Genomic DNA, 26404 nt, shown 5'->3' on the forward strand with positions numbered 1-26404 from the left:
ACTTTATTTCACACAATTCTGACTTTACAACACGCAATTGCGATTTTTATATCACGCAATTCTGACTTTATATCACGCAATTCTGACTTTATAACACGCAATTGCGACTTCATATCAATCAATTCTGACTTTATATCTCGCAATTCTGACTTTATAACACGTAATTGCGACTTTATTTCACACAATTCTGACTTTATAACACGCAATTGCGACTTTATATCAATAAATTCTGACTTTATATCTCGCAATTCTGACTTTATAACACGCAATTGCGATTTTATATCACGCTCTTCTGACTTTATATCTCGCAATTCTGAGAAATAAAGTCAGAATTGCGAGATGTAAACTCGCAATTGTGAGAAAAAAAGTCAGAATTGTGATATAAAAAGTCGCAATTACCTTTTTATTTTTCATTCTGTGGCGGAAACAAGCTTGCATAGTAATATTGGGGAATATTTTATTTTATTTATTTAAAATATTTATATTATATTTTAAAATATAATTTATTCCTGTGATGGCAAAGCTGAATTTTCAGCATCATTACTCCAGTCTTCAGTGTCACATGTTCCTTCAGAAATCATTCTTATATGCTGATTTGGTGTTCAAGTAACATTTCTTAGTATTATGAATATTGAAAACAGTTGTTTTGCTTCATATTTTTTGTCAAAAATATTTTATTAGGATTCTTTGATGAATAGAAAGTTAAATAGACATCTTTTATAACATTATACATGTCTTTATTGTCCCTTTTTATCAATTTTAATGCATCCTTGCTAAATAAAACCATGGATTTATTTATTTTTAAATCTTGAATGGTATATGCTACTTTCCCCTCTAAAAGTCTGTGAATAGTAAATACACAACAAAAAGTTATGCAACACACTAAAATGGCAAGCTACTTTCCCCTCTAAAAGTCTGTGAATAGTAAATACACAACAAAAAGTTATGCAACACACTAAAATGGCATTTGTCATTTTCTAACATTTATATAAATGTTCAGATCAACAGGATTGGAGACATCACAGCTGTGTGTTGTTGTTTTTTTCAGAAAAAAATGGCATCGCTCCTAACAACAGCACTGAAAAAGTATTTCAGCCCCAGAGAGCTGACACTTAAAGCCCTTAGGCAAGGCCTCTGGACTGATATGGTAAGCAGAGTCTGATTTATATAAGAGGTAAACTGTCCACGCTAGAGGTCTCATTATGAATTACTTGGTGCGTGTGTTAATCTGGATCTCAGGTGTTTATCCTCTAGTGTTAAAATGCAGCTGTTCCTGCTTTTAAGAGACTTTTCCGTCGTTCGCACAATGCTAAGCCATCCATTAAATGCTAAGCCATCAAGTAGGGTCATACCTCTTGGCCACTTGAAAAGAAAGTTGTTTACGCTTGATGAGTGGCATATTTATGTTTATGCACATTCTGAGAATTGAAAGCTTTTGCATTAATGTGAATATTCTGTACACACATGCTGTGGATACTGTGGCATTTATGAAGGTCACAACAAGTGGGGGTTCGATATACCAAAAAAAGCAAACAACCTTTGAGACATGCAAGTTAACATAAGTTGATGTTTATCATTCTAGTTCAAAAGAGAAGCAAGATTCAGTAGGATTTTGATGTGTCCTCACTAAGATGCTAATGGTATTCCATGAAAAATCGGATACCTTTATAATAATTTCAAGGAATATAATAAAAAGGTATTATTAGGCTTGGAAGATTGTAGGCTAATGGATCCTGCAGATTTGTACACTGCTGTTCAAAAGCGGGGTCAGTATGCTTTTAAAAAAAAAAGATTTTTAAGAAAATAATACTAGAAAAATACTTTCACATCAAGGATGCATTCAACTGATCAAAAATGACAGAACATTGTTGCAAAACAATTATATTTCAAGTAAATGCTGTTATTTTCTAACTTTATATTCATCTCACAATTCTGAAAAAGATTATCATAGTTTCCACGAAAATGTTAAAGGTTATGTAACTTTATGTAACTCATAGCCCATGTAACTTTTGGCCCTCTAGCGGTTAAAAAACAAAACTGCATGCATTTTGCGGAAGAACATTGTTTTGGTTGTGCTTCGGCTCTGCATGTCCGTGCGGATGAATAGATGTCACTGCTCATAAAACATTCACTTCTAGGCTTAAGATATATAACCAGTTTAGATGGAAAGGATCTCAAGCTTAGTTGAAGAAGTTACTGTAGCTATACACATTAATAGACACAGTACTTTCTTGAAAATAAATTCAGGCACAACGCTAAAGCAACCATAATGAAATGACTCTTCATAATAGATAATGCTTTTACAATGAACTCTGTTAGAGAGCTACACATGGCAATTTATCCATTCAATAAAACACCTTACTCACCAGTTGAGTTATGAAAACTCCATATCTGCATTGCTTTTACAACATTTGAAATCCCAGTTCTCATCATCTTCGAAAAGCCAAGCCAATCTTGATTCTCGTTTTACTATGAACTCTGTCGTGTTCTCTTTTTGCCAGCAAACAAAACATCGTTTTTTTTAACATTATAAAGCATTAAAGCAATACAGATAAACATGAAAAAAAAAAAAAATAAGTTCCCAGGGTAACAAAAAGAACAAGAACAATGTAATGCATTTACCTTAAGAGGACAAAAATTATGAATATAGAAATACAGTTTTCAATGCTTTGGGATTAACAGAGCTTTGGAAAGTTTCCATGTAACTTTTTGCTTATGTATGTGAAATTTAGCTAGAAGGAAACACAAATTAATAATGTAATATTGTCCTGTTTTCTCTTTTGAGTAGTCAAACAAACCAAAAAAAATATCTTTAAAACAGGAAGAAAAGTCACTTACAAACATTAACAAATCTGACCAAAATTTCTCTGTGTGGGTACATTGCCAAAACAAGTGAATGACATCTTCCTCAGAGTGACAAAAACAGCAATTCACTTCAATGTCTGACTTATATTTCCTAAGAAAGGCTTTGGTTGGGTAACATTTGTGAATTTATTTAAATGTCATTTCTTTTACTTTATTGGTAAGCAGACATATGAGACAAAGACCAGCCAGCAGACTTCGATTCCCCAGAGGTTCGAGATTCAGCTGCTCTTTGCCACTCCCACACCATATATACACTAAGGATTATTAGGAACACCATACTAATACTGTGTTTGGCCCCCTTTCGCCTTCAGAACTGCCTTAATTCTACTTGCCATTGATTCAACAAGGTGCTGAAAGCATTCTTTAGAAAATGTTGGCCCATATATGTTGGCAGGATAGCATCTTGCAGCTGATGGAGATTTGTGGGATGCACATCCAGGGCACGAAGCTCCCGTTCCACCACATCCCAAAGATGCTCTATTGGGTTGAGATCTGGTGACTGTGGGGGCCATTTTAGTACAGTGAACTCATTGTCATGTTCAAGAAACCAATTTAAAATGATTCGAGTTTTGTGACATGGTGCATTATCCTGCTGGAAGTAGCCATCAGAGGATGGGTACATGGTGGCCATAAAGGAATGGACATGGAAACAATGCTCAGGTAGGCCGTGGCATTTAAACGATGCGCAATTGGCACTAAGGGGCCTAAAGTGTGCCAAGAAAACATCCCCCACACCATTACACCACCACCACCAGCCTGCACAGTGGTAACAAGGCATGATGGATCCATGTTCTCATTCTGTTTACGCCAAATTCTGACTCTACCATATGAATGTCTCAACAGAAATCGAGACTCATCAGACCAGGCAACATTTTTCCAGTCTTCAACTGTCCAATTTTGGTGAGCTCTTGCAAATTGTAGCCTCTTTTTCCTATTTGTAGTGGAGATGAGTGGTACCCGGTGGGGTCTTCTGCTGTTGTAGCCCATCCGCCTCAAGGTTGTGCGTGTTGTGGCTTCACAAATGCTTTGCTGCATACCTCGGTTGTAACGAGTGGTTATTTCAGTCAAAGTTGCTCTTCTATCAGCTTGAATCAGTCGGCCCATTCTCCTCTGACCTCTAGCATCAACAAGGCATTTTCGCCCACAGGACTGCCGCATACTGGATGTTTTTCACACCATTCTTTGTAAACCCTAGAAATGGTTGGGTGTGAAAATCCCAGTAACTGAGCAGATTGTGAAATACTCAGACCGGCCCGTCTGGCACCAACAACCATGCCACGCTCAAAATTGCTTAAATCACCTCTCTTTCCCATTCTGACATTCAGTTTGGAGTTCAGGAGATTGTCTTGACCAGGACCACACCCCTAAATGCATTGAAGCAACTGCCATGTGATTGGTTGATTAGATAATTGCATTAATGAGAAATTCAACAGGTGTTCCTAATAATCCTTTAGGTGAGTGTACATACAAGTAGCTGGAACAACTTTTCACTATTTACGGATATATGACGAGAAACGTCACGCACAGATGTGCGAAATTTCCTGTGAAAATAATATAATAGGCTTACCATAGTGAATTAGGTTAAGACAAAAACACGTTTTGGAAGGATTGATCGTGTATGGACCCTTTTCAGACTGATGACGCGTTTTAACGTCATCAGCATCATAAAGTGCTGCAAAGTTTTTTTTTTCTTTTCTTTCTTTTTTTATTGTACATATTTGATTTAAATCATGTCACTTATATTAGCAGGATTCAGATTATATTTCTATCGGCTTAAACATGTTGCATATTCTATAAAAAGTTTCCATTTTGGACTCTGCAGAAACAAACAGATCTCTACTACCACCACCTGCCCAAAACAAGGAGTACTAAATAAGAACCAATAAAAATGTCTTGATTTACCACCAGCAAATAAATCACCAAAAGCAAAAATTACATATGAGAGAGAGAGAAAGAAAGAACAGAGCAACAGATTTTAGAACTGGTAAATAGTTTATTCCTTATTAATTGAAGGTTTACCATTTTCTTAATTTTATAGAAAACGGAGAAAAAAAATTGCCTTTTACAAACATTTACAAATAAATGACAAGTGGCTGTACAAATAGTAACTGAAGAAGAAAGACCAAAAGAAAGGAGGGAGGGAGAGTTGATTCACCACCATCAACTTTTAGTTGAGAAGTAAAAACATCCAGTTTTAAGATGACTGCCATGCAAACTTTGTGCTTGATCAAAATTATCCCAGAATGCAAGCTATCCCATCCTTTCCTCTTTCTTACCACAGGCACAAAGTTTACAAACATAATTAATAAATGCATTTAACAAATTAATTCTTAAAAAAGCATCATTATTTTGCCCATTTTTATTAGTGTCCATGTCTGCGTTATAGACAGTGCTGTCAGTGAAAGCTAAGGCAGATTGTTAGCACATGTACAGGCTAGGAAGAGGGTCGGGGTGAAACATCAAAAGGTCAAAGGTGAAGTGCTATTTGATACGCAGCAATTCGAGCTGATCCTGGTACTCCGTGAAGAGTCTCTGGAACCGCAAATTCTGACCAATCACAGGCAGCACCTCTGTCAGCAGATCCCTCTTTCTCAGACCCTGAAATAGACAGAAGATAGTGAAGCCTTGTGAATTCTGTAAACATGCTTGAATGTTCAAAAAAAGCATTATTTTACATTATTGCAGCAACTCTCTTCCCTCTCTGTCAGTTTTTAGTTCCGTTTTAGTTAGTTCCGATCTCTATAAAGCCCCTCCTTCTGAAAAGAACAATGTGCTTTGACTGGACGGCTGAACCAGTGCATTGTGATTGGTCAACCACTTCGAGCGTGTTTTGGTACTGTCACGGTCCTTACCATAACCACAAGTTTCAACACACTACTAACACAACTCAATCAGACCTCGCCCCTTTTTTTCATATGCCCTGGGCGGGAATTATTTAAATGAGGAATACTGTGATGTGTACGTTCCCGGAAGTAAACTCAAGACTACAATCGGGGTGTTTCAGGGAGATAAAAAACAGTGCTTACACAGAGAACCCCCGTTTGGACTTCCTTTTACTTGCTCAAACAGCAACAATGCACTGAAGAAAGTAAAAAAAAAAAAAAAAAAGAAGCACAATAGGTCCTCTAAGTACAAGAAGAAGAAAAATACCAGAACTGTCGGCTCCCATGAGCTGCTGCTGGATCTGTGAACTGGTCCCAGTAAATCCTGACATAGTTCCCTTAACCTCTGCTCATAACCTGCAAAGATACACACCAAGTTATTTCTCAATGACAAAGACAGAATGTGGGCAGCATTTTAATTTCTAATGGACCCTCTCGACTGGCTTTTTTTTGTTTTTTTTACCAGCTTACCACCTTCTCACTCACCCTCGTTTACGAGGAAACGTGCGTAGATGAGAAGCCAGTGTCTGTACTCGCTTGCTGAGAGGAGGATAAGGGCAGAGGAGAGCTGGTTCTCCAAGAAGGCCAGAGTTATTCCCTGCTGCAAGTTGTGAGGAGTCGATGACAAGCGAGATGCCAACCGCCCCGCACTGAGAGAGACAAAACTGAGACGGTTACTCTACAAGAATCAGAAAGCAGCATAAGCAGAGAACAGCAATCACTATTACCTCAGATTACGGCCCTGTGTGAGGGCCAGTGGCCCCATGGAGCCCAGAGCATCCTGAGAGGACAAGCAATTGCGGAAGTCTGCACACTGTACCAGAGAGTCCTGCTTATCTGCGATCAAATTCCTGTTAGATATGAGGAGAAAATACACTAAATATCAGAGACAGAACAATTATAGTGGCTCAAAAAAGTATTTAGACAGTAGTCCACAACAAAATTCACTCATGAACACAACATTCTGGTTGTTGCATGTTAGGCATGTTAGTGGAACTTGATTTAATACATGGTTTGTGTCACTCACCAGGTCTCCAGCGATGCGTTGAAGCAGTATGTTTTTCCATTTGACAACGCCACCACAGCTACTCCTTGCTGGGTCAAAAGAGACTGACTTACTGTGGCGTCTGTGCCTGGAGAGAGAGAGAGAGAGAGATAAGGTATAATATTTCAGTTGATTTAAGATATAGTATAATTAAAGATAAAGTCATTTTCACAGGCAAACTTCTCTTTTCTCATGTAATTCAGCACTTCTGTGTTACACTACCATTCAAAAGTTTGTGGTAGGTAAATGTTTTTGGAAAGAAAGTCTCTTATGCTCGCAAAGTCTGCATTTATTTGATTAAAAAACACTAATATTGTGAAATTACACAATTTAAAATAACATCTATTTTAATATAAATTGTAATTTATTCCTGCAAAGCTGAATTTTCAGCATAATTACTCATTACAGACAGTCTTCAGAAATCATTTGGTAACACTTTACAATAAGGTTCATTAGTTAACATTAGTTAACTACCTTAGTTAACATGAACTAAGAATGTACAATACTTCTTTAGCATTTATTAATCTTAGTTCATATTAATTTCAACATTTCCTAATAAGTTATTAAAATCAAAAGTTGTATTTGTTAACACTAGTTAATGCACTGTGAACTAACATGAACAAACAATGAACAGCTGTATTTTTATTAACTAACATTAACAAAGATTAATAAATACTGTATCGAATGTATTGCTCATTGTTAGTTCATGTTAGTAAATACATTAACTAATGTTAACTAATGAACCTTATTGTGAAGTGTTACCAATCATTCTAATATGCTGAAATGGTGCTCAAGAAACATTTCTTATAATCAATTTTGTAAACAGTTGCTTAATATTTTAGTGGAAAGTGTGAATTTTTTTTAATCAGAATTCAATGAATAGAAAGTTGAAAAGAACAGCATTTATTTGGAATTGAAATCTTTATAAATGCAATGCAACATTTTTCTAAATAAAAAAAATCCACTGTCATTTTTGATCAATTTAATGTGGTCTAATTGAATAAAAGTATTAAATTCTTTACAAAAAAAAACCCTTTTTTTAACAGGAGTATATTTTGAGTTTTAAATGCAATTTTACATAACTTATGTTCTACAGCAGCATTTTACCATATTTGAGGTGAGTAGGAACACCTACATTTGCTCAAAGATAAGTGTTTAGAAATGTTCACAACAGTTCTGTTCACTTACATGAAAGTTCCCACCTGTGATCGCTCTTTCTTTTCAGTAGACTGTCGAAAGCGTTAGCCTTGACTCTTATACACAGTCTATTTTTTATCACATTTAACAAATGACAGATAAAAAAATTTCCAGCTTATGTAATAATAATATCTAATCTATTTTTGAACATTTATGAACAGTAAAAATCATATTTTTTGCTAAATTCTCCTGTTCATTCCCATGGCATATTGTGCAAAGAGTTTACTACAGTAAATAAGAGGGTGGAGCTTAGCAAAGGGTCAATTAATAAGCTCCACATAAAGAAATAAAAAGGAGGAAGAGCATATTAACTTATTCAAGAAAGAAAACAAAATCACACCTGATAAGATTGGATTCAGAGATTCATTTTTGACCAAAGCTGTCTGTTTCTGAACATCCCTGCAGAAAAAAAGACAATACCAGCCATTTAACATCATGAGCTTTCAGATTTTACTTAATCACTGACCTTTATAAAAAGAAGTCACAAATCAACCTGGCTGTCATTATAAATGGAGCCAAGTTTTAACAAACAAATGACTTGTCTTGACTTTTCTATTGAAAATTTGAGAGGATGGGTCAGTACCAGACAGACAGCATGGCTGATGCCGTCAGCGCCATGACGAAGTGGCCTGAGCAATGAAGTGCTGACATGGGGGCGGGCAGCATGATGGATGGAATCAGTCTCCGTCCACATGCAGTGAAGACAGAAAGTGTGCGGTCCTCGCATGCTACGGCAACAACATCACTATGAAAAGAGAAAGAGAAGGTAGTTTTAGTTGAAATGTCAAAATCAGGTGTAAACCAGTGTGTTTTAAAGTGCCCCTATTATGCTATTTTAAAGGCTTCTGATTTTGTTTTGGAGTCTCCTACAACAGTTTTACATGCACCAAAGGTAAAAAAACACTTTCATTTTCTCAAAATATACATTGCACATAATTTTTCAATGATTCTCAAACGACTCATTGGATGAATCAGTCTCTCCAAATTCCTCCTTTCCGCGAGCTACTCTTCGCTGATTGGCCAGACTGCCCAGTCTGTTGTGATTGGTCTACCGCGTACAGCGCGTTTCGGAAGTTCAACAGCCATTACCATAAGTGAACTTCCTTCAGCTACATTCGGAGGCTTCCTAGAGCTCAGGAATTGCACACACTGTAAAAACGGTAATGATGGGGCCGATTTTACTACATGAATCCGAGCGCGAGTCCGATGATGAAACATTGGATATCTTCCTAGTGACGTAGAACTGTCACGCAGTGAGATTCAAATAAAAAAACGAGTCGTTTAGGTCGATTCTTTCTTTTGGGAGACAATTACTTTATTTATCATGCACTTTCGCTACTGCATATTACATACTGCATGAAAGGGAATATTCGAAAAAACCATAAGGGGCACTTTAATACGTTACATACTCACCTGCTCCCTGTGGCTATGATGATGCGACTGGGCAACAGCGTGTCCCACTCTCTGCCCTCTCTGCTCCATTTGAGCTGACTGAGACGAGCTCCAGACACCACAGAGACATCGTTCTCCACCTCCAGATATGTGATGGAGTCTGTGCCCACCTAAACATGCAGGTCAATTTAGCTCTTATTATTAGCTGATTTGAACCCTCTAATAGTTATTTTTCATCCAGCAATGGCATGGAGTCTACTTCTGCATTTCCTTACATCAGCACTATTACAGACATAGTACTTGAGCTTCCTGTTTACACAATATAATCTATTGAGAGCATTAATTGTTAACACAGGACTGATATCTTAGTTGTAGAGAGTGCTTGTGCCATACCTGAGTGCTGAATGATTTCCGTATGGATGGGGTAGGAAGTTTTAACACCACTACAGGTGTTACTAATCGAGATGGCTCCTTTTCCACAGAGACCGGAGTCTACAAGAGAAGAGACCAATTAGAAATCCGTAAACAAAATTCATCTTTGATTCCCATGCCCACTCACATAAGAGACCCTCAGGTCTCTTCTCTATACAAAAAAAGATAATAGTAGAGATTATAGATTATAACGGTCATTGTCTACTAGTGAAGATTTTTTCTTATAATTTTATATATAATAGGAACAAAAAAAAATTATACAAATGAACATTTATACATTTGTACACTACTGTTCAAAAGTTTGGGATCAGTAATATTTATTTTTTAATTAATACTTATTCAGCAAGGATTACATTTATATTTCAAATAAACGCTGCTCTTTTAAACTTTATTCATAAAAGAACTCCGAAATTCAATATTAAGTAAGAACAACAATATTAACAATATTAAGTAGCACAACTGGTGATAATTGATAAGTAGTATTTGTTGAGCACCAAATCAGCATATTAGAATCATTTCTGAAGGATAATGTGACACTGAAGACTGGTGTAATGATGCTGAATATCAGCCTTGCCATGACAGGAATAAATTATTTTATTTTAAAATATAACTTTTTACTGTTTTTATGATGAATAAATGTAGCCTTGGTGAGCATGACACCTTTATAAAAATTTTTTTAAAAAAAAAGAAGTAATATATACACACATATATATATATATATATGTTCAATTGTACCGACCCCAAACTGTTGAAAAGTAGTGTATAATATCTATAAAAATGCTGTATGTAAATAAATATATTTATATATAAATCATATTATATACTGCATGTTAAAAAATGATCCTTAAATGAAAATATTTTAACAGAAGTGCTTTAAGCTAACAGCATGCTGCGCTTTAGCAGTTACAGTTTTCACAGTCAAACCCTCTGATACAAGAGTAGATTTCAAAAATGTTGTTTTACAAACTTCTTTCGAGAAAAGGAAATGTCACCTGTTGGATGGCCTGTGATATGGGCATCATCATTTTGGCATCTTTCCTTGGCCTTCCCTTCTTCCTCTTCTCTACCACCTCTCCTCCCTCCATCTCTACCTTCCTCTTGACCATAGAGAGTGATTTCACCATGTTTTTGTCCTCACTGTCGCTGCTGGTTTCATCTTTTACTTTCAGCTCCTTCGCAGAGCTGTTGTCTTTAACCCTAAGATAGAACCACAAAACAACTTCAGATTTTTAAGTTCAGTTTGGAAAAAGACCAGTTATCATGGAGACATTACTACCTGTCAAGTGGGGTGATGCCTATAGTGATGGGTACGCTAGTGACCCCTGGTGTGGCCTTTGACCTTTCAGTAAATCGTGAATCCAGTGCTTTCATGGGCTCCATTTTGGAGGCAGACGTCAACAGCAGATTTGATTTAATAGCGATTGAGTTTACAGGTGCAGGTCCACTGAAAGAGAGACCAGAGACAATAAAAGAAATTAGCTTTTTTTTTTTTACAAAGTATGGGGCGAGAGAGGGGGGGATAGGACATGACCGCTACATTACATACACGTACACTTACCTGTCCTTGTTTTCTTCTGCAGTTTTATTGGGAGAGGTGGTGGTGGGGTCGTGGGATGGTCGCAGGCCGAGTGAGTTGGCCGTGCTGGAATCTGAAGAGATCTGAGGGGTGAGCTGGGTAGATGCGGACGACCCTGGCAAGATCGGCACGCTGTTAAACAATGCTGGTGAGAAGTCCCTGGGTAAAAGAAAGAGATTCAGCCACTGACTGCATGCAGTGGTATAGGTGAGTGATAATTTTAGATGTGTTGGAGTGCGTGTTCGTTACGCCGTGTCGAGCTGTGCGATGCAGAGAGGTGTGATTCTCCTTCTCCCGTCTGCGGTTCTGGTCTCCACCTGCTTCTTTAAGAGGTTCTGCCCAATCCAAACAAACGTGCCATTTGTTAAAGCAGACAAAGTGAAATATACAATGCTGTCACTGAAACCATTTACTTGATGACTTGAAAGCTGGCATTTTAATTCATGTATAATAATTGAAGTCCTGCAAACACATTCTTTGGAGACAAAGGTGTAAATATTCAAGCTCTCTAAACCACTTATTATGTGCATTAAGGCTGGCAGAATGATTCTCCAAATTAATTTACACCTAGAGTAGTCCCAAAAAGTACTTGAACACTTTTGGACACTTAAGCCACATATAAATAATATGAATTTCATATATAATTAGATATCCAAGGCCATGTGTCCACCAAAGTGTTTTAGCCAGCTAAAAACGCTAGGCGCTCTTCTGAAAACGGCTAGCAGTGGTTGCTTGACAGCACTTAGTGCTGTGTTTTCGTTTTGTTTTTTCAGTTAAAATGCTTTGGCTGCTATTATATGGAATATCCGTGGAAGTGTTACTAATATCTGATTTCGCAGATAGTTTGTTTCTTGCTCTGGCCCTTGTTAAGGATGAAGAAAAGGCTGAAGCACGTGGAAAAGAGAGGACGGTCGGTGTGGTATTTGTACCGCCCCTCCTCCACTGTGATTGGACGGCTGGATAAAAAGTAACAGTGATGAGCGCTGCGTTTTACCCAAAGTTGTACATTTTTCAACTCTCAATGCCCAGAAAAAAACAGCAATCTTGTGAAATAGATGCTCAGAACCTCGTCAAGCTGCTGCCATTTTTAACTACGTGGTGCGACCATTGAAAACAATTGAAAAATTATGCTGGCCTTAAGAAAAACATGCTGGCTTTGGTGGACACAGCCTAAATATCAATCCAATTGGCATCTGCAAAGAAATTATGCTAGATAGTTTGGATTTAAAAAATATGAAAGAGCAGAAAACTACACTTAGTAAACTTGCAAGTCAGCCATTGCTGGAGTTGGAAAAATGAGTAACCAAATTATTTACCGTATCATTTTTTTGTATATGGACTATTTTAATCATTTGCTATGTGTATTGTTTCTTCTGACCTTCCTGATGTCCTCCAGGGACTCTCCGTTGAGCACATTGGTGAGTTTGGGCGTCTGGTTCTCAGGACCGCTTCCCTGGGCTCCATTGGGGTTCGGGTTCCTCTGCCGTTCCTGCTGATACTTGAGCATTTCTGGGTTCTCAATGATTGTGCTGGCAAGCTGCGACTCCATCGTGATGGCCAGACTCTTTCCATAGATGTTCTGATGAATAGCATTCTACAAAAAATATACAGAATATACATTTAAAAAATTATATATAAATAAAAAATATATAAAAATATACAGAAATCTTACTTTGGAGACTCAAGTCTTTTCCAACAACTTGCTAGTTTTTGTGCATGCATGTGTGCAGTGTTGAAGAGTAACTAATTAAAAGTATCGAAGCTATTAAGCCATTTACTTTCATCGGTAGCATGACAGTAGCTCAGCTGATTTCAAAACAGTGTGGCTTTTCCTATAACAAGCTATTTTTTCCCAACTAGGAGCGGTGTAATGCAGCTACGACACTTCAGGAGTTTCATGTGGTCATCTGATTGGTTGAATTCTACAGGATTTCCAGGAGACGTGTGTGCCACGTTCTTTAACAGTCTGCCTGGAAACAAACCCGTCCTGGTGCCAAACCCCCTCGTGGAAGAAGAAAGCCATAGTGTTTACAACTGTGACAATGAGCACTTATCAGGATCAACTCAGGGTTTTCAAATGTATGTGAAGTATGTATATGTAAAGTTCGCGGCATAGACTCCAAGAGTTTTGCACACCAGTCTGTTATTGCAGGGACATCGACGTTACATTGTCATGCCCCTAAACATGACACGAAACAAAACGAACTGTGATTGGTTGCTGGCAGTCAGACGGCATCTAGGCGGCCAATGAAAGCTGCTATGAAGTCCAGAACTTCTGCAGTCAGTCTGAATTTAAGGTATGGGTACACAAGACTAAGGCTCAATCCCAATTCACCCCTTGGCCCTACCCCTTGTTTTCGAGTGTAGAGTTACAAGGGCCAAGGGGTTGAAATATTCCCCTACGAAATGGAACGCCGGTTACTGGTGTGACCTTGGTACTATGAATAGTGGAAGACCGCCAGAGACGGTCGAACATAGTGGAAGGAGTCGCGTCCCGCGAGCCATATCGAGAATCTCGCATTGATTTGTCACCTGTGACCCTGACCGATGACGTGTCACCAGCTATATCCGCTCGGTTCACGTCACGGTCGTTCTCTGCAGTCATTCTCAATCCGAGTGACCAGAGACTCTAGCGGTTATATTCATAGAACCAAGGTTACACCAGTAACCGGCGTTCTATTTCACTGTTACAGACCGCTAGAGACGGTCGAACATAGTGGAAGACGAATACAACCAAGTCACGAGGGCCGCTCACCTAGATACTGTCCGCTAACACAGCAGAACTGACCAAAGGACTAGGTGCCACATTAATCCTGTAGAATCTTGTGAACGTGCAAGGTGACGACCATGTAGCCGCTGCACATATATCAGAAAGGGGCACTCCCCGTAGTGCTGCCCAAGAAGTAGCCACTGATCGGGTTGAATGGCATTTAATAGATGCTGGAACTGTCTGACCAGCCGAATCATATGCCTGTATAATGGTATCCACCACCCAATGAGACAACCTTTGCTTCGACAAGGGTGAGCCCCTCTGACAGGCATCAAAACGGACAAACAGCTGATCAGTGGTGCGCCATGAAGCAGTCTTCAACACATACTGTCGCAATACTCTCACTGGACACACAGCTGTCTGGGAAGCCTCTTGATTAAATGCCGCAAGCTGAATGGGCTGGTTCACAAAGCGGTCAGACAGCACTTTAGGTCGGAAAGCTGGATTCGGCCAGTGTAACCTGATTGTACTCGGGCCCCCATCTGAGACACTGTGGACTCACCGAGAGAGCATGAAGCTCACCTACTCTTCTGGTTGACGTTATAGCCAAGAGAAAAGCAGTCTTCATCGAAAGACTCTTAATATCAGCTTGTTCAAGTGGTTCATAAGGTGGTAAACGCAGGCTGTTAAGCACCATCTGAAGATCCCACTGGGTATGCATTATCCGTACCGGTGGATTAAGACGTACTGCTCCCTTAAGGAAAGCCACCACCAACTTTTCCGCACCAATTGATTTCCCCCCCTAGGGGTTCCGCTGTGCTGACAAGGCTGCCACGAATACCCTTAAGGTGATGATACACAGGGCAACTTTTTGAGCAATGTTGCTGGGCAATGTTGCCGTCAACAGGCAACCAGATGAGACACAGGGCCCACGACTGATCTAAATTATCCAGATAGAAATGTATAGCCCATTTTCAATGGGAAAGTGCCCAAGCAACAATCGCTCGGCAATATTGCCCAGCAACATTGCTCAAAAAGTTGCCCTGTGTATCATCACCTTTAGAGTCGCTGGGGACCGCCCAGTGTCCAATAAATGTTGTAAGAATTCCAACACTGAACTGATGGAACAAGTGACTGGGTTAACAGACCGATCTGTACACCATGAAACAAAGATCCTCCATTTACTGGCATAAGTGCGACGTGTTGATGGGGCTCTTGCATTCATGACAGTGTTCCTCACATCTGCGGAACACTGTGAGAGCTCCTGATCAACCCCAGGGGCCATACACATAGACTCAACCTGCCCGGTGAGGGGTGCCAAAGCTCCCCGTTCATTTGTGACAGTAGGTCCCTCCGAACTGGCAATGGTTGTGGTGGACCGGTCGTAAGGGCCACCAGCAGACTGAACCATGGTCTCGCTGGCCAGCAGGGTGCCACTAGAATAAGCCTGAGTCGTCTCATCTGCACACGCCTCAGCACAGGCCAGAGAAGTGGAATTGGAGGGAAAGCATAGAGGAGGAGGTCTGGCCAGTCGTGGGCCAGGGCATCCTGGCCTAGTGATCCCTGCTCCTCCTGTTCCGCAAACCACAGCGGACAATGTGTTGTATTCCTGCTGGCAAAGAGGTCGACTGCTGCCGTCCCATAAAGTCCCCAAACTGACTGAACTACCGCCTTGTGCAGACACCAGTCCCCTGGCTTCGGACCCGATTGAGAGAGTGAGTCTGCCACACTGTTGCAGTGACCGGGAATGTGTGCCGCTCTGATCGACAGGAAGTGCTGGTTTGCCCACAACAACAGCACTCGTGAAAGTCGAAGGCAAGGTAGAGACCTCGTGCCCCCTTGGTGATTGATTAAAAACACCACTGTGGTGTTGTCGGTCCGCACCAGGATGTGCCTCCCCGATAACTCCTGTCTGAAGTGTCTTAGGGTAAAAAGCACTGCCCATAGCTCTAGGATGTTGATGTGAGACGTCGCCTGCTGCAAGGTCCAACTCCCCTGCACGCCCTGGTGTTGCCACAGCCCTCCCCATCCGGAGAGAGAGGCATCTGTTGTCACTACTTCTCTGCGTGCTGGGGGTGGTCCCATTGGTACACCCCCTTGTAGAAATTGTTCCCGTCTCCAAAGCCTCAGGGAGACAGAGCAACTGGTTGTCACCACAACAAGGGTCTGTCAGTTGTGAACTGCTGACAACCGTCTGGCTATCAACCAACGCTGAAAAGGACGAAGGTGTAAAAGTCCTAAGTGAATGGCCGATGAGGCTGCCGTGAGAAGGCCCGCTAGCCGTAAGAAGTGAAGATAAGGTAGCTTGCGTCGAACCTGGAACCTCGCTATGGCTCCTCGTATAGCCTGCCTCCTGCGCGCTGTGAGGGTAGCCCTCATTATTCTGGAGTCCAGATGTAATCCCAGAAAACATATTGACTGGCATGGAGTAAGGCAGCTTTTCTCCAGGTTTACCCTCAGTCCTAAAGCAGTAACATGCTCCAGTAGGCGCTGTGTGTTGTTGGCTACCTGCTGAGGTGATCTGGCACAAAGCAGCCAATCGTCCAGGTAAGGGAGAATCAACATGCCCTCCCGTTGTAGAGGTTCTAGTGCCACTTGCATACACCGTGTGAATACACAGGGAGAGAGGGAGAGGCCAAATGGGAGGACTCGATATTGGTATGTCCTGCCCTGGAATGTGAACCGAAGAAACCTTCTGTGATGAGGTGCAATGGGGATGTGGAAATATGCATCCTTCAGATCCACAGAGGTAAACCACATGCCGGGTTCGACCGCTTGTAGGACATCTTTGACACGCAGCATGCGGAAAGGAAGGTGTTTGAGACTCCTGTTCAAGCGTCTGAGGTCCAAGATTGACCTGAAGCTTCCATCCTTCTTGCGAACTAGGAAGTACTTTGAATGAAATCCCCCCGGATGGACCTGGGGGTTTACTAGCTCTACTGCACCTTTTTCCAGTAGCTTCCGGACCTCGAGAGATAGAGCAAGAGCCTGACGAGGGTCCCGAACCACTGTGGGCCGAGTGTGTGTGCATATTAGGGGTCTGTGACGGAACTGAAGACAGTAGCCCCTGTCGAGTGTGTCGAGGAGCCACTTGTTGTTCGTAATCCCTCTCCAAAGTTGTAGTTGAGAGGTTGAAAAGTGTCCCATCACAGACCCTGGACCATCACCGACGATGAGGAGCGGTCTCCCTACCCCTGGGGGGGCGACGATAAGTAGCCGCAGGGCGAGCAGGTGGTCTACGAGCACGGGATGCCTCCCTTCTCGAGTCATACCCAGGCCGAGTTGCCTGCTGTACAGGCCTGTAAGACTGTCCCTGCCTGCACTGGAATGGATTTGCATGACGAACAGGTATTTGATGTGAGGATGGTCCATAATTCACACTGCGCTCAAAGTGCTGGGACCGAGACTCCACTGCACGAACTCTGCGCTCAAGAGCTTCTTGAGCGGCTGGACCAAAAATCTGCCCAGGTACCAGTGGTAGTTGACGAAGATTGCTACGGCAAGCCTCTGGAAGTTTAGACTGTGCTAGCCAAACCTGCCGCCTAGCCTGAGTAGTAAGCCCAAGAGCCTTTCCGCTAGAGAATGCAATTGAACCCAAGGCTTGTAAGGAAGCCTCAAGTAACTCAGATGTGGTATTATCTGGTGGGTTAGTACTCAAAGCAGAATGAAGTGCTAGCAGAAGATGAGCCATGGAATTCCCCACACGACTCAAGCCTGAGACAGTATTATAAATCCTGACCAACAGATCATCTGTGCGTCTACACTCTGGGTTGGGACAGTGAAGATTGTGTCTAAGAGCCTCATCTGGTGACACTACCAGTGAAGAAATGCATGGCTCCACTGGGGGCATGTTACCAAGGCCCTTTTCGTCTGCATCAGCCATTGCCGCTAGCGTACGAGCCACACGATCAGGTCTGGATAAGGGAGCTGACCGAAACGCCGAAAAAACCACGTCTGTGAAGTCAGGACAACTCGGCATTAGGAAATCCTCCTGCTGGGAAACTGGGCAACGCAAGAGGTTTGACTGGCATGATAGGGGAGGAGGTGGATCCAAATTCCGCTTAGCGAGCGCCATCCTGAGTGTGTCCTGCAGAAAGAAAACCACTGAAGGCGGCGCATCCTGAAGGCCAGAACCGTCGTCGCTATGGGAACATTGGAACTGGGAATGTGAGGGTCTCGTCTCCTCCATTGGCGTATAATACTCCTGTTCCTCCCGGTCTAAGGAGTCAGAAGCCGCAATAGACAAAGTGTCTGGTTCTCTCCTAGACAACCTGGATGCCAGCTCACACCTGGGCAAAAGAGGAGCTCAAACACCCCCTCCCCCCCGTCCCCTCACTCACATTCTGACGAGTAGGGGGAACAGATAACAAGTCTCTAATACCCTGAACTGCGTTCGCAAGTTCAGCTACTTGCTGGGTCAATGTACTTGACTCCGTGGAGGTTCGCATCCTCTTTGAAGGCCTTCCAGTCTCACTGGCCACACGCTTGCTACTCACATGTGACTCTGTCCCAGCTGATGGAGCAGAATTCTCAAACTCAGGGTCTAATTCAGCCAGTCGATGCTGTCTCATCTCCAAGGACATCAAACCACATTCAGGACATGGGTCTACTAAAGCCTCTCGAAGGTGATCAATGCCTAGGCAAGTAGGACATTGAATATGAGCATCCATGAGATCCATTGGACCGAAGCAGAGGGAACATGAAGCTGCCATCACTTTCAGCCCACTTTCAGTTGAAAAAACCCCTGGTCAACCAATGGGGTTATCCACAATAAGGTTTATCAATGTATCACTCTGGTTAACCAATGAGCATAACATAAAGTAGCAGTTTCTGACAATATACAATACCACACGCAGTAAAACAGAACCCTGGTTAACCACTGAGTTCACATGAGTACTCACCTCAACACTGCTAGTAGCGATCGGTTCCAAACAAACCCTGGACAACCAGTGGGTATATGGTCCGATGCACGTCCAATTATAATCCAAATATATCCAAATATTTCTCCCGAGACACAGCTGTAGCGGGGAGCAGTTGCTCACCAAAAACGCTGTGCACCCTCGAGCGAGATCTCTTCGCGAGAATGACAAAGAGAACGACCGTGACGTAAACGGAGCGGATATAGCTGGTGACACGTCATCGGTCAGGGTCACAGGTGACAAATCAATGCGATATGGCTCGCGAGACGCGACTCCTTCCACTATGTTCGACTGTCTCTGGCGGTCTGTAACAGTGAAATAGAACAACCCTTCATGAACCCAATACGTCATCAGTCGTCGGCGATGGCTCTGCCATTACGGAGTTTTTACAGGATTTCTCCATGACAACGACTGACAAATGACAATCAGCACAGCTGCTCTTAACTTTGAGGAAACATGATGCTTATAACGTTCCTTCCTCGAAATGTATGTCTTTTCTGTTTCGGAAAGGTAATTTATTATACAATTTACTAATTTAAATGACTATATCATTATTATAAGAGTAAATAAAGTGCACGGTGGTGTCATCTGGCGCTAAATTTAAATGTTTAACCGTTTGTGAAGCCATCTCGCTGGTGATTGGCGATGTATCCTGTGAACTTTCTCGTAGCCCTCCGTTTGGAGTGTGCCTCTGAAAATTCTCCGCTTCGAGGGCTATGTAGCCCTACCACTTAGCCCTTCCCCTCGATCTAAACAAGAATCGGGACACCCTACCCCCCTTGACGTGGACGCGAAAAACGGAGGGGTAGGGCCAAGGGGTAGGGGCAAGGGGTGAATTGGGATTGAGCCTAAATGTGTGCAACATAAATATCACTTTCTTTGGGCCAAATAAATACTTTTTTTCAATATAATCTTATAATAGTATAATTGAAAAGTTATTGTTGCCTTAAAAACTGCAATGTAAGCTACTTTTGTTAGTTAACTTGGTAGTTTCTCCAACACTGGTATGTTTGTGTGTTTTCTCCACCTTTTCCTCTTCATTCAAGGGATCTCCCAGTTCATCCTGTGAGAAGTCAAGGAAGGCCACTGTCCCATCCATGGAGCACACCAGAAGTCCCAGCCCATTCAGTGTCCTGAGAGATACAATTCATACACAACACTCTCATGCAAGATCAGCAATCATCAGGTGGATATAGGTTTTTATCCCACAACAATGTCTACGATGCTTTACAAAGCTTGGAAAATAGAAAAGTAGTTTTCTTACCACGTAATATCCATAATAGATTTATCAAAGAGGTCATGGATGACAACCAGGGGACGCTTGAGTGAGGTGAGCTGAAAAACAAGAGCAGGACAACTGATTCAAGGAGCGTTATCTTAACATTCAGAAATCCTACCCGTACACTGCGGGAAGACGTGACATTTTTCTGTCCTCATTGAAACCAAAATACTGTGTGAAACAAGAAAAACAAAATGAATCTGAACATATTATTTGGAGCTTTGGACCAGTGAGGTTTCACTGCGGGAGCCACTCCACAGTCCAGGGGGACTGACAAAATGCATTGTCATGGTTGCAGCTGGTTAGGACAACAACTCATTAACATGGACGAGATGTGATTTATTGCTTTCTCATGTCAGTTGTCTGTTAAATATTGATTAAGCAATATTTTTGAGCACAGCATTACGACAATTGTTTGAGGTCAGTAAGACTTTTTTTTATTCAATTGATCAAAAGTGACCGAAGACTTAATACTTTATACAGACTTTTACATTACCTTTACATTGCAAAATATTATATTACTAAATAAATGCTGTTCTTTAAAACTTTCTATCTATAAGAAATCCTAAAAAAATAGTATCAGGGTTTACATGAAAATATTAAGCAGCACAACTGTTTTCAACATTGATAATAATAAGAAATGTTTCTTGAACACCAAATTAATGATTTCTGATCGTTCAGCTTATTAGAAAAAAATTAGCTTTTCCATCACAGGAATAAATTACATGAAAAAAGTTATTTGAAATTAGTAATATTTCACTATACTAGTGTTTTACTGCATTTTTGATCAAATAAATGCAGCTTTGGTGAGCGTAAGAAAAACAGTCTTTTGAAAGGTAGTGTATTCTACATGGAAATGTTGATGACTCTTCCATGTCTTTATAAGATTTTATTAGTTTCCCTTCATTTTTCACAAATTAAACATTCTCTAAAATGATTCATGAACTGAATGTGAAAGCTGATGAAGGGTAAAAATAAGGGGTGATAGTAAGAAGTCTCATACCCATACAGAGAGTGAGCGGTCCTTACTACCCACAGCACAGCAGCAGTACGGGCAGCTGGGTTTGGGTGTGCTGCCATTCTTCTGTTTTTTCTTAAAGATCTTAGGATTGAACTTCTGCAGAGAGATGGAGAGGAATTCATAAACCATTCAATAACATCAAATCAAAAGCATTTACTGCAGTAAAAACCACAATGAAGATTTCAATATGCTTTTCTGTGAAATATGAATGATTTGAGCCGACACTAACCACCACAGTAACAGCTTTTCGATGACCCACAAAATCCATGTTGGTTTTCCAGCCATCACGTTCGATGATCTGAGCTGTGGGCCCAGAATTATTCATGGCGTGAGCTGAAACCAGGTACTGACCATCTGGAGACCAGCTCAGCCTCAGGACGTGTGTGGTGCCGCCACACTGAATCAAAGCAATAGAGAAGGAAAAAAGAGAGAGTGCAGGGTCAAGTGCATGTAAACAACTTAAAGAAGAAAAAAAATAAGCAAAGCGAAGTTTAGTCTTACTTCACTAAACGGTTTGGTGATGTTTGTCTCGAGCTGCCAGTCCATGGTCCTCCAGACCTTCAGGCTATGGTCATCTGCCTGAGAGGCGATGTACTTTCCAACGGGGTCCCACGTCAGGCCTTTCACCAGCCCAGTGTGTCCCTTTAAAGTCATCACAATCTCTGTGGCATACACATACAAAAGCAAATTCAAAAAGTGCAGTCTTTGATGCTTTGATTCAGAACCGAATGTATTGATACAGAAGCCAACATTTTCTAGATGTTATTAGAGTGGCCATAACAGTATTTAGGCACTTAAGCCACACTTAAAGGGTTAGTTGACCCAAACATTCTTTCATCAATTACTCACCTTCATTTTGTTCCTTATCTATTAGACTTTCATTCATTTTCAAAACAGATTTCTGTCCCTCCATTGAAATCTATTCCCCCAAACACTTCACTTCAAGAACGTTCATGAAGAGATTATAAAATAAATCCATATGTAGAGACATGATCACTTATATGATGAACAGATTTAATTTAGGCTTTTATTCACATGTAAACAAACATTGATCATCATACATAGAGCACTCAAATTTGGTAAACAGAAACGTGTTTGCCTGACATGCGAGAACCAATGAAGTTTATTCTTGCATGTCAGGCCAGCGCATTTGAGCTTCTGCAAGAACCAATGTTATTTCTGCACGTCAAGCTTAAAGGGTTTGACGGACAGGTCGTCAAGCAAGTTGAGCTTCTTTTTACTATATTTAAGTGCTCCATGTATCTAAATGAAATCTGTTCATCATATAAAGCGATTGATCGTGTCTCTTTAGAAGACTTATATTAAACTGCTTGATTCATATGAATTTATTTTACAAACTCTTTATGAACGTTTAGAAGCGTCAGCGATTTGGATATATAGACTTTCTGTGGAGGGACAGAAATCTCTCAGATTTAATTAAAAATATCTTCATTTGTGTTTCGAAGATGAATAAAAGTCTTGTGGGCTTGAAACGACATGCGAGTGCATAATTGATGACAGAATTTTTATTTTTGGGTAAACTAACCCTTTAATGTCATTGCATTAGAAACGTATCAAACCAAGCGGCATCTGCAAACAAATGACACTCGACTTTTTCTTAGATCTAAATTCACTTTTCACCTGGAAATTTTCGAGCGTTCCATATAACGATGGTATTATCCACACTGCAGGACGCGAGCCAGACATCATGAGGTGACCAGGCAACATCCATTACATCTGAATCAGATTTAGAGAAAACACCACATGTGCTTCACACAATGGCAAAACAATATCCAGCAATAACATGGACAGCGTTTTTCTCCTCACCTCCCGTGTGGCTCCTCAGAATCATGACGCACCTCCACTGTTCCACATTAGCCAGTTTACTGCTGGATCCAAACACCGTGCTTGGACCTATGAAACTGTTCAACAAAAGAAATAACACAAAATGCCTCAAAGGTCTGTGCGGGGATGCATTTGTGGCATCTGTTTGTGTTTTATAATCGAAGAAAGACAACAATCTGCACTCAAAAGTAGGGAAATAAACAGTGCGTTTGCGCTAGTACGGCATCTTGATCATTCTGTCTACTGGAATACATATAAAAATGAGATTTTTAGCATCACATACTTATTTTTTTTACACTTTCAAATTCAAATACATTTTAAATATTATTATAATATTTCTAAAAGTTAAAATAAAAAATGTTTAAAATGTTGGAACTTATTAAACTAAATGTTTTACTAATTATATTTTTTAAAGGTGCAGTAAGCGACTTCTGAGAAACGCTATTGAATGTGGATTGGACTGAGCACCACAACACACTTGTAGCCAATCAGCAGTAGGGGGCGTGTCCACTCATGATGGGAGCGGAGAGAGAGTGAGCAAGAGAGAGATTTGAAGAGAGATTTGAAGAAAGACTGTAGAGAGAGAGATGGCTGAGAGACAATGCAAGAGAGAAAAGGTCAGAGGAATATCACAGGGAAAAAAAAGGGTTATGATCAGGTAAGAGCTTTAGGACCTGCGTTAATATTAGAAAAGCGTTCCAGCGGTCGAGAGACCTTAGCGGGAAGGCCTGAAACAGACTCTGAGTTTTAGCGTAGTTTCTGCTCCATATGTGAGTAACACTGTTTTTGCAATGTTGCACAGAACTAAGATATACTGTTGTTGTAATGTTAGCTATAGTAACAGGACAGTTTTGAGTGTCACTGTTCGTCTTAGAGCTGATGTGCTGCTGGCGACTAACAATTGCATTTTGGGGTGGAGCAATGAAGGGAGGGATGCGTTTCAAATATCAAGTGTTTTTTTTTAGAAATCGCTTACTGCACCTTTAATTGTTATATAATTGTGATCAATGTGAAGTGTTTTAAAGTTGGGAAAAAAAGTCAGTTTTACTCACGCCGCTCTCTTCCACACCATGACCAGTTTGTCGTCTCCTCCTGACGCCAGGTATAAGCCATTATTAGACCAGCGCACGCAATTCACACATGCTGAAATGCACAAAGTTACATAAAACATTTGATTAGATACAGAATATTCATCAGTCTCACACATTCTGCCTCACATTCTGTCAGTGCAGTTCATATCCACAGGAGTTTACAATACATTTAAGTGACAAGATATAATTTAGACAGTCTCTGAATTTTTCTTTTGAATGTTGTAAGCAAAATATGTGGTCTAAATGCAGCATAATTAAGGATCAAGAGAACAACAATCCACAAATGTTCTTTATTAACCGGTACTTCATATATTTTAAATAGTTAAAATAGAGATAAACAGGTATCCTAAGTGATTATACCTAAGTGATTGTCCATCTGACAAAGCAATTTGGGAATATTTTCGTTCTTCTCGTCCTCTTCTCGAAGAACCGGGGCCATATTCCAGATGACCACTTTCCCAGAGTCCTCACCTGTCAGTGAACAAAGAAAATATTAGTTCCTGATGACAAACTACTAAATTAGGTCTGAAATTAAACTACCTTTTACAACAACAAAAAAAGAGATTCAACTGAAAGCTATACTATAGTTAGCCAAACGATAACAGGAAAATATATCTTAGTGGGTTCTATTTTTTTTACCTTGGCCACCTGTAGCAAACTTGGTTCCATCTGGATGGATATCAACTGAGAATATTGGTTTACCTGAAAACAAAAACACTCTTAAAACACAAATGTAGTTTGAAAATACTTGTCTAACATGGTCAAAGAGTCCAAAAATATTCAATGATAGAACAACAAATGCACTGTATACAATACTTGCAGTTCGAAGAAGGTTAAAATACAAATATGGCCACATTAGCATATAACAGATACAAACAATGTCACATGCTTGATTTAATCTGTTAATTGTGACTAGATCGTCTCTTAAATTACATAAATAAATGATTCGTAATGTTAACAGTGCAATAACAGCCATCAGCTCCAGCTTGATGGACCCATGTCATAGGTCTACCTGCCTGTCTTTTGCAACTTCAAAATGGGTGGTGTGCAACTGTGCACATGATATATTCATGGGTGGCTTCTTAAAAACCAGCCAAGCTATAAAAAACAAACAAAAAACAGCCGATAAATATGATTCTTATTGCGCTAAAATGGGCAGGAAAGAATCCGAGCGCAATCACAGCACTGGAGAAGAGACCCGATCCGTCTCTACATAACAAAAGCTCAAGTTGAAGCCCCGGATTCTTGCACAAACACACACAGTCGGGCTGCTGCTCTCACCATTGTGATTGACCCAACTCGGCTTCAGGAGCTTCATCTTCACGCTGATCAAGTATAAAACCGCCGTTTGAAACCCGCGATCTCCTTCTGTGCTTCCGAGGAGACTCGTTTCCAGCGTCCACCCTCCCGCCCGGCTGTTTAAGTGCTGCGGCTCATCCGTTACTTTGTTGCTCAGTTAAACTCCATGTCTGTCTCTCTCCCTCTCTCCCTCTCTCTCTCTCATCACTCTGAGCGTGAAGCTGCAGCAACTGAAGTCACGCCGGAAGTTCGCCGTCTTCATCGAAGTTCCCTTGGAAACAAAGAATCAACGTGTTTGTTCCTTATTTACATTCATTCATTTAGCAGAAGCCGTCATTAAAAAAAGATTTACAAAGGAGGACAAACACAAGCGTCTAAATGAGCTAATAACAGCAGTAACACATTATATAAGTATCCCTCAGTAACAGAGAGAGAAAATAGAAATAGAATAGAAATAGTACATTTGTGTTCAAAAGGGATTTTACGTCACAAAATTGTATAATTGGTGACTATATTTAAATTTGTATTGACTTTTTTATTAGACCCCAATTATCTATCTATCTATCTATCTATCTATCTATCTATCTATCTATCTATCTATCTATCTATCTATCTATCTATCTATCTATCTATCTATCTATCTATCTATCTATCTATATTATCCCCATTGTTACATTTTGACATGTTTCTGCAGTTCACAGTTCATAGCACAGTTTATTAAATATTGCGTAAAAAAAAACTACTTTATGTTTCTAGACAAAAATTTTGGACAGTAAAATGTAATGTAATTTCAAATACGCAAGTGCGTAACAGCAACAGTAAAGATTAGGCTTCTTTAATGATCAAAGAAA

General features: G+C 40.6%; 1 protein-coding gene across 1 annotated transcript; it reads right to left on the reverse strand.

Moving 5' to 3' along the window:
• Positions 1-4838: 4838 nt before the first annotated feature.
• Positions 4839-25742, reverse strand: LOC130097162 (protein HIRA). Its single transcript, XM_056263901.1, has 25 exons — positions 25536-25742; positions 24894-24956; positions 24615-24725; positions 24216-24306; positions 23146-23240; positions 22960-23055; positions 21820-21980; positions 21548-21715; positions 21301-21414; positions 20283-20353; positions 20046-20151; positions 12768-12983; positions 11639-11724; positions 11372-11548; positions 11090-11257; positions 10806-11010; positions 9775-9873; positions 9403-9551; positions 8573-8734; positions 8330-8388; positions 6775-6880; positions 6476-6598; positions 6234-6397; positions 6016-6104; positions 4839-5463 (listed from the first exon to the last, which is right to left on the reverse strand). Exons 1-25 carry the CDS (start codon positions 25570-25572, stop codon positions 5347-5349), a joined length of 3033 nt encoding a protein of 1010 aa, XP_056119876.1. The 5' UTR covers positions 25573-25742; the 3' UTR covers positions 4839-5346.
• Between the last annotated feature and the right edge of the window lie 662 nt (positions 25743-26404).

The sequence above is a fragment of the Rhinichthys klamathensis genome, unplaced genomic scaffold (genome assembly GCF_029890125.1).
Source record: "Rhinichthys klamathensis goyatoka isolate OS25496 unplaced genomic scaffold, OSU_Roscu_1.1 h1tg000210l_1, whole genome shotgun sequence".
Taxonomy (NCBI): Eukaryota; Metazoa; Chordata; class Actinopteri; order Cypriniformes; family Leuciscidae; genus Rhinichthys; species Rhinichthys klamathensis.

What these genes read in the sequence shown, in the direction of transcription:
- LOC130097162 (XM_056263901.1), bottom strand. Translation starts at nt 25,572, where the DNA reads ATGAAGCTCCTGAAGCCGAGTTGGGTCAATCACAATG. An exon ending in GAACGCTCGAAAATTTCCAG is followed by an intron (nt 21,981 to 22,959) that starts GTGAAAAGTGAA and finishes TGTATGCCACAG; the next exon opens with AGATTGTGATGACTTTAAAG. An exon ending in CCCTGGAGGACATCAGGAAG is followed by an intron (nt 11,725 to 12,767) that starts GTCAGAAGAAAC and finishes TGGATTGGGCAG; the next exon opens with AACCTCTTAAAGAAGCAGGT.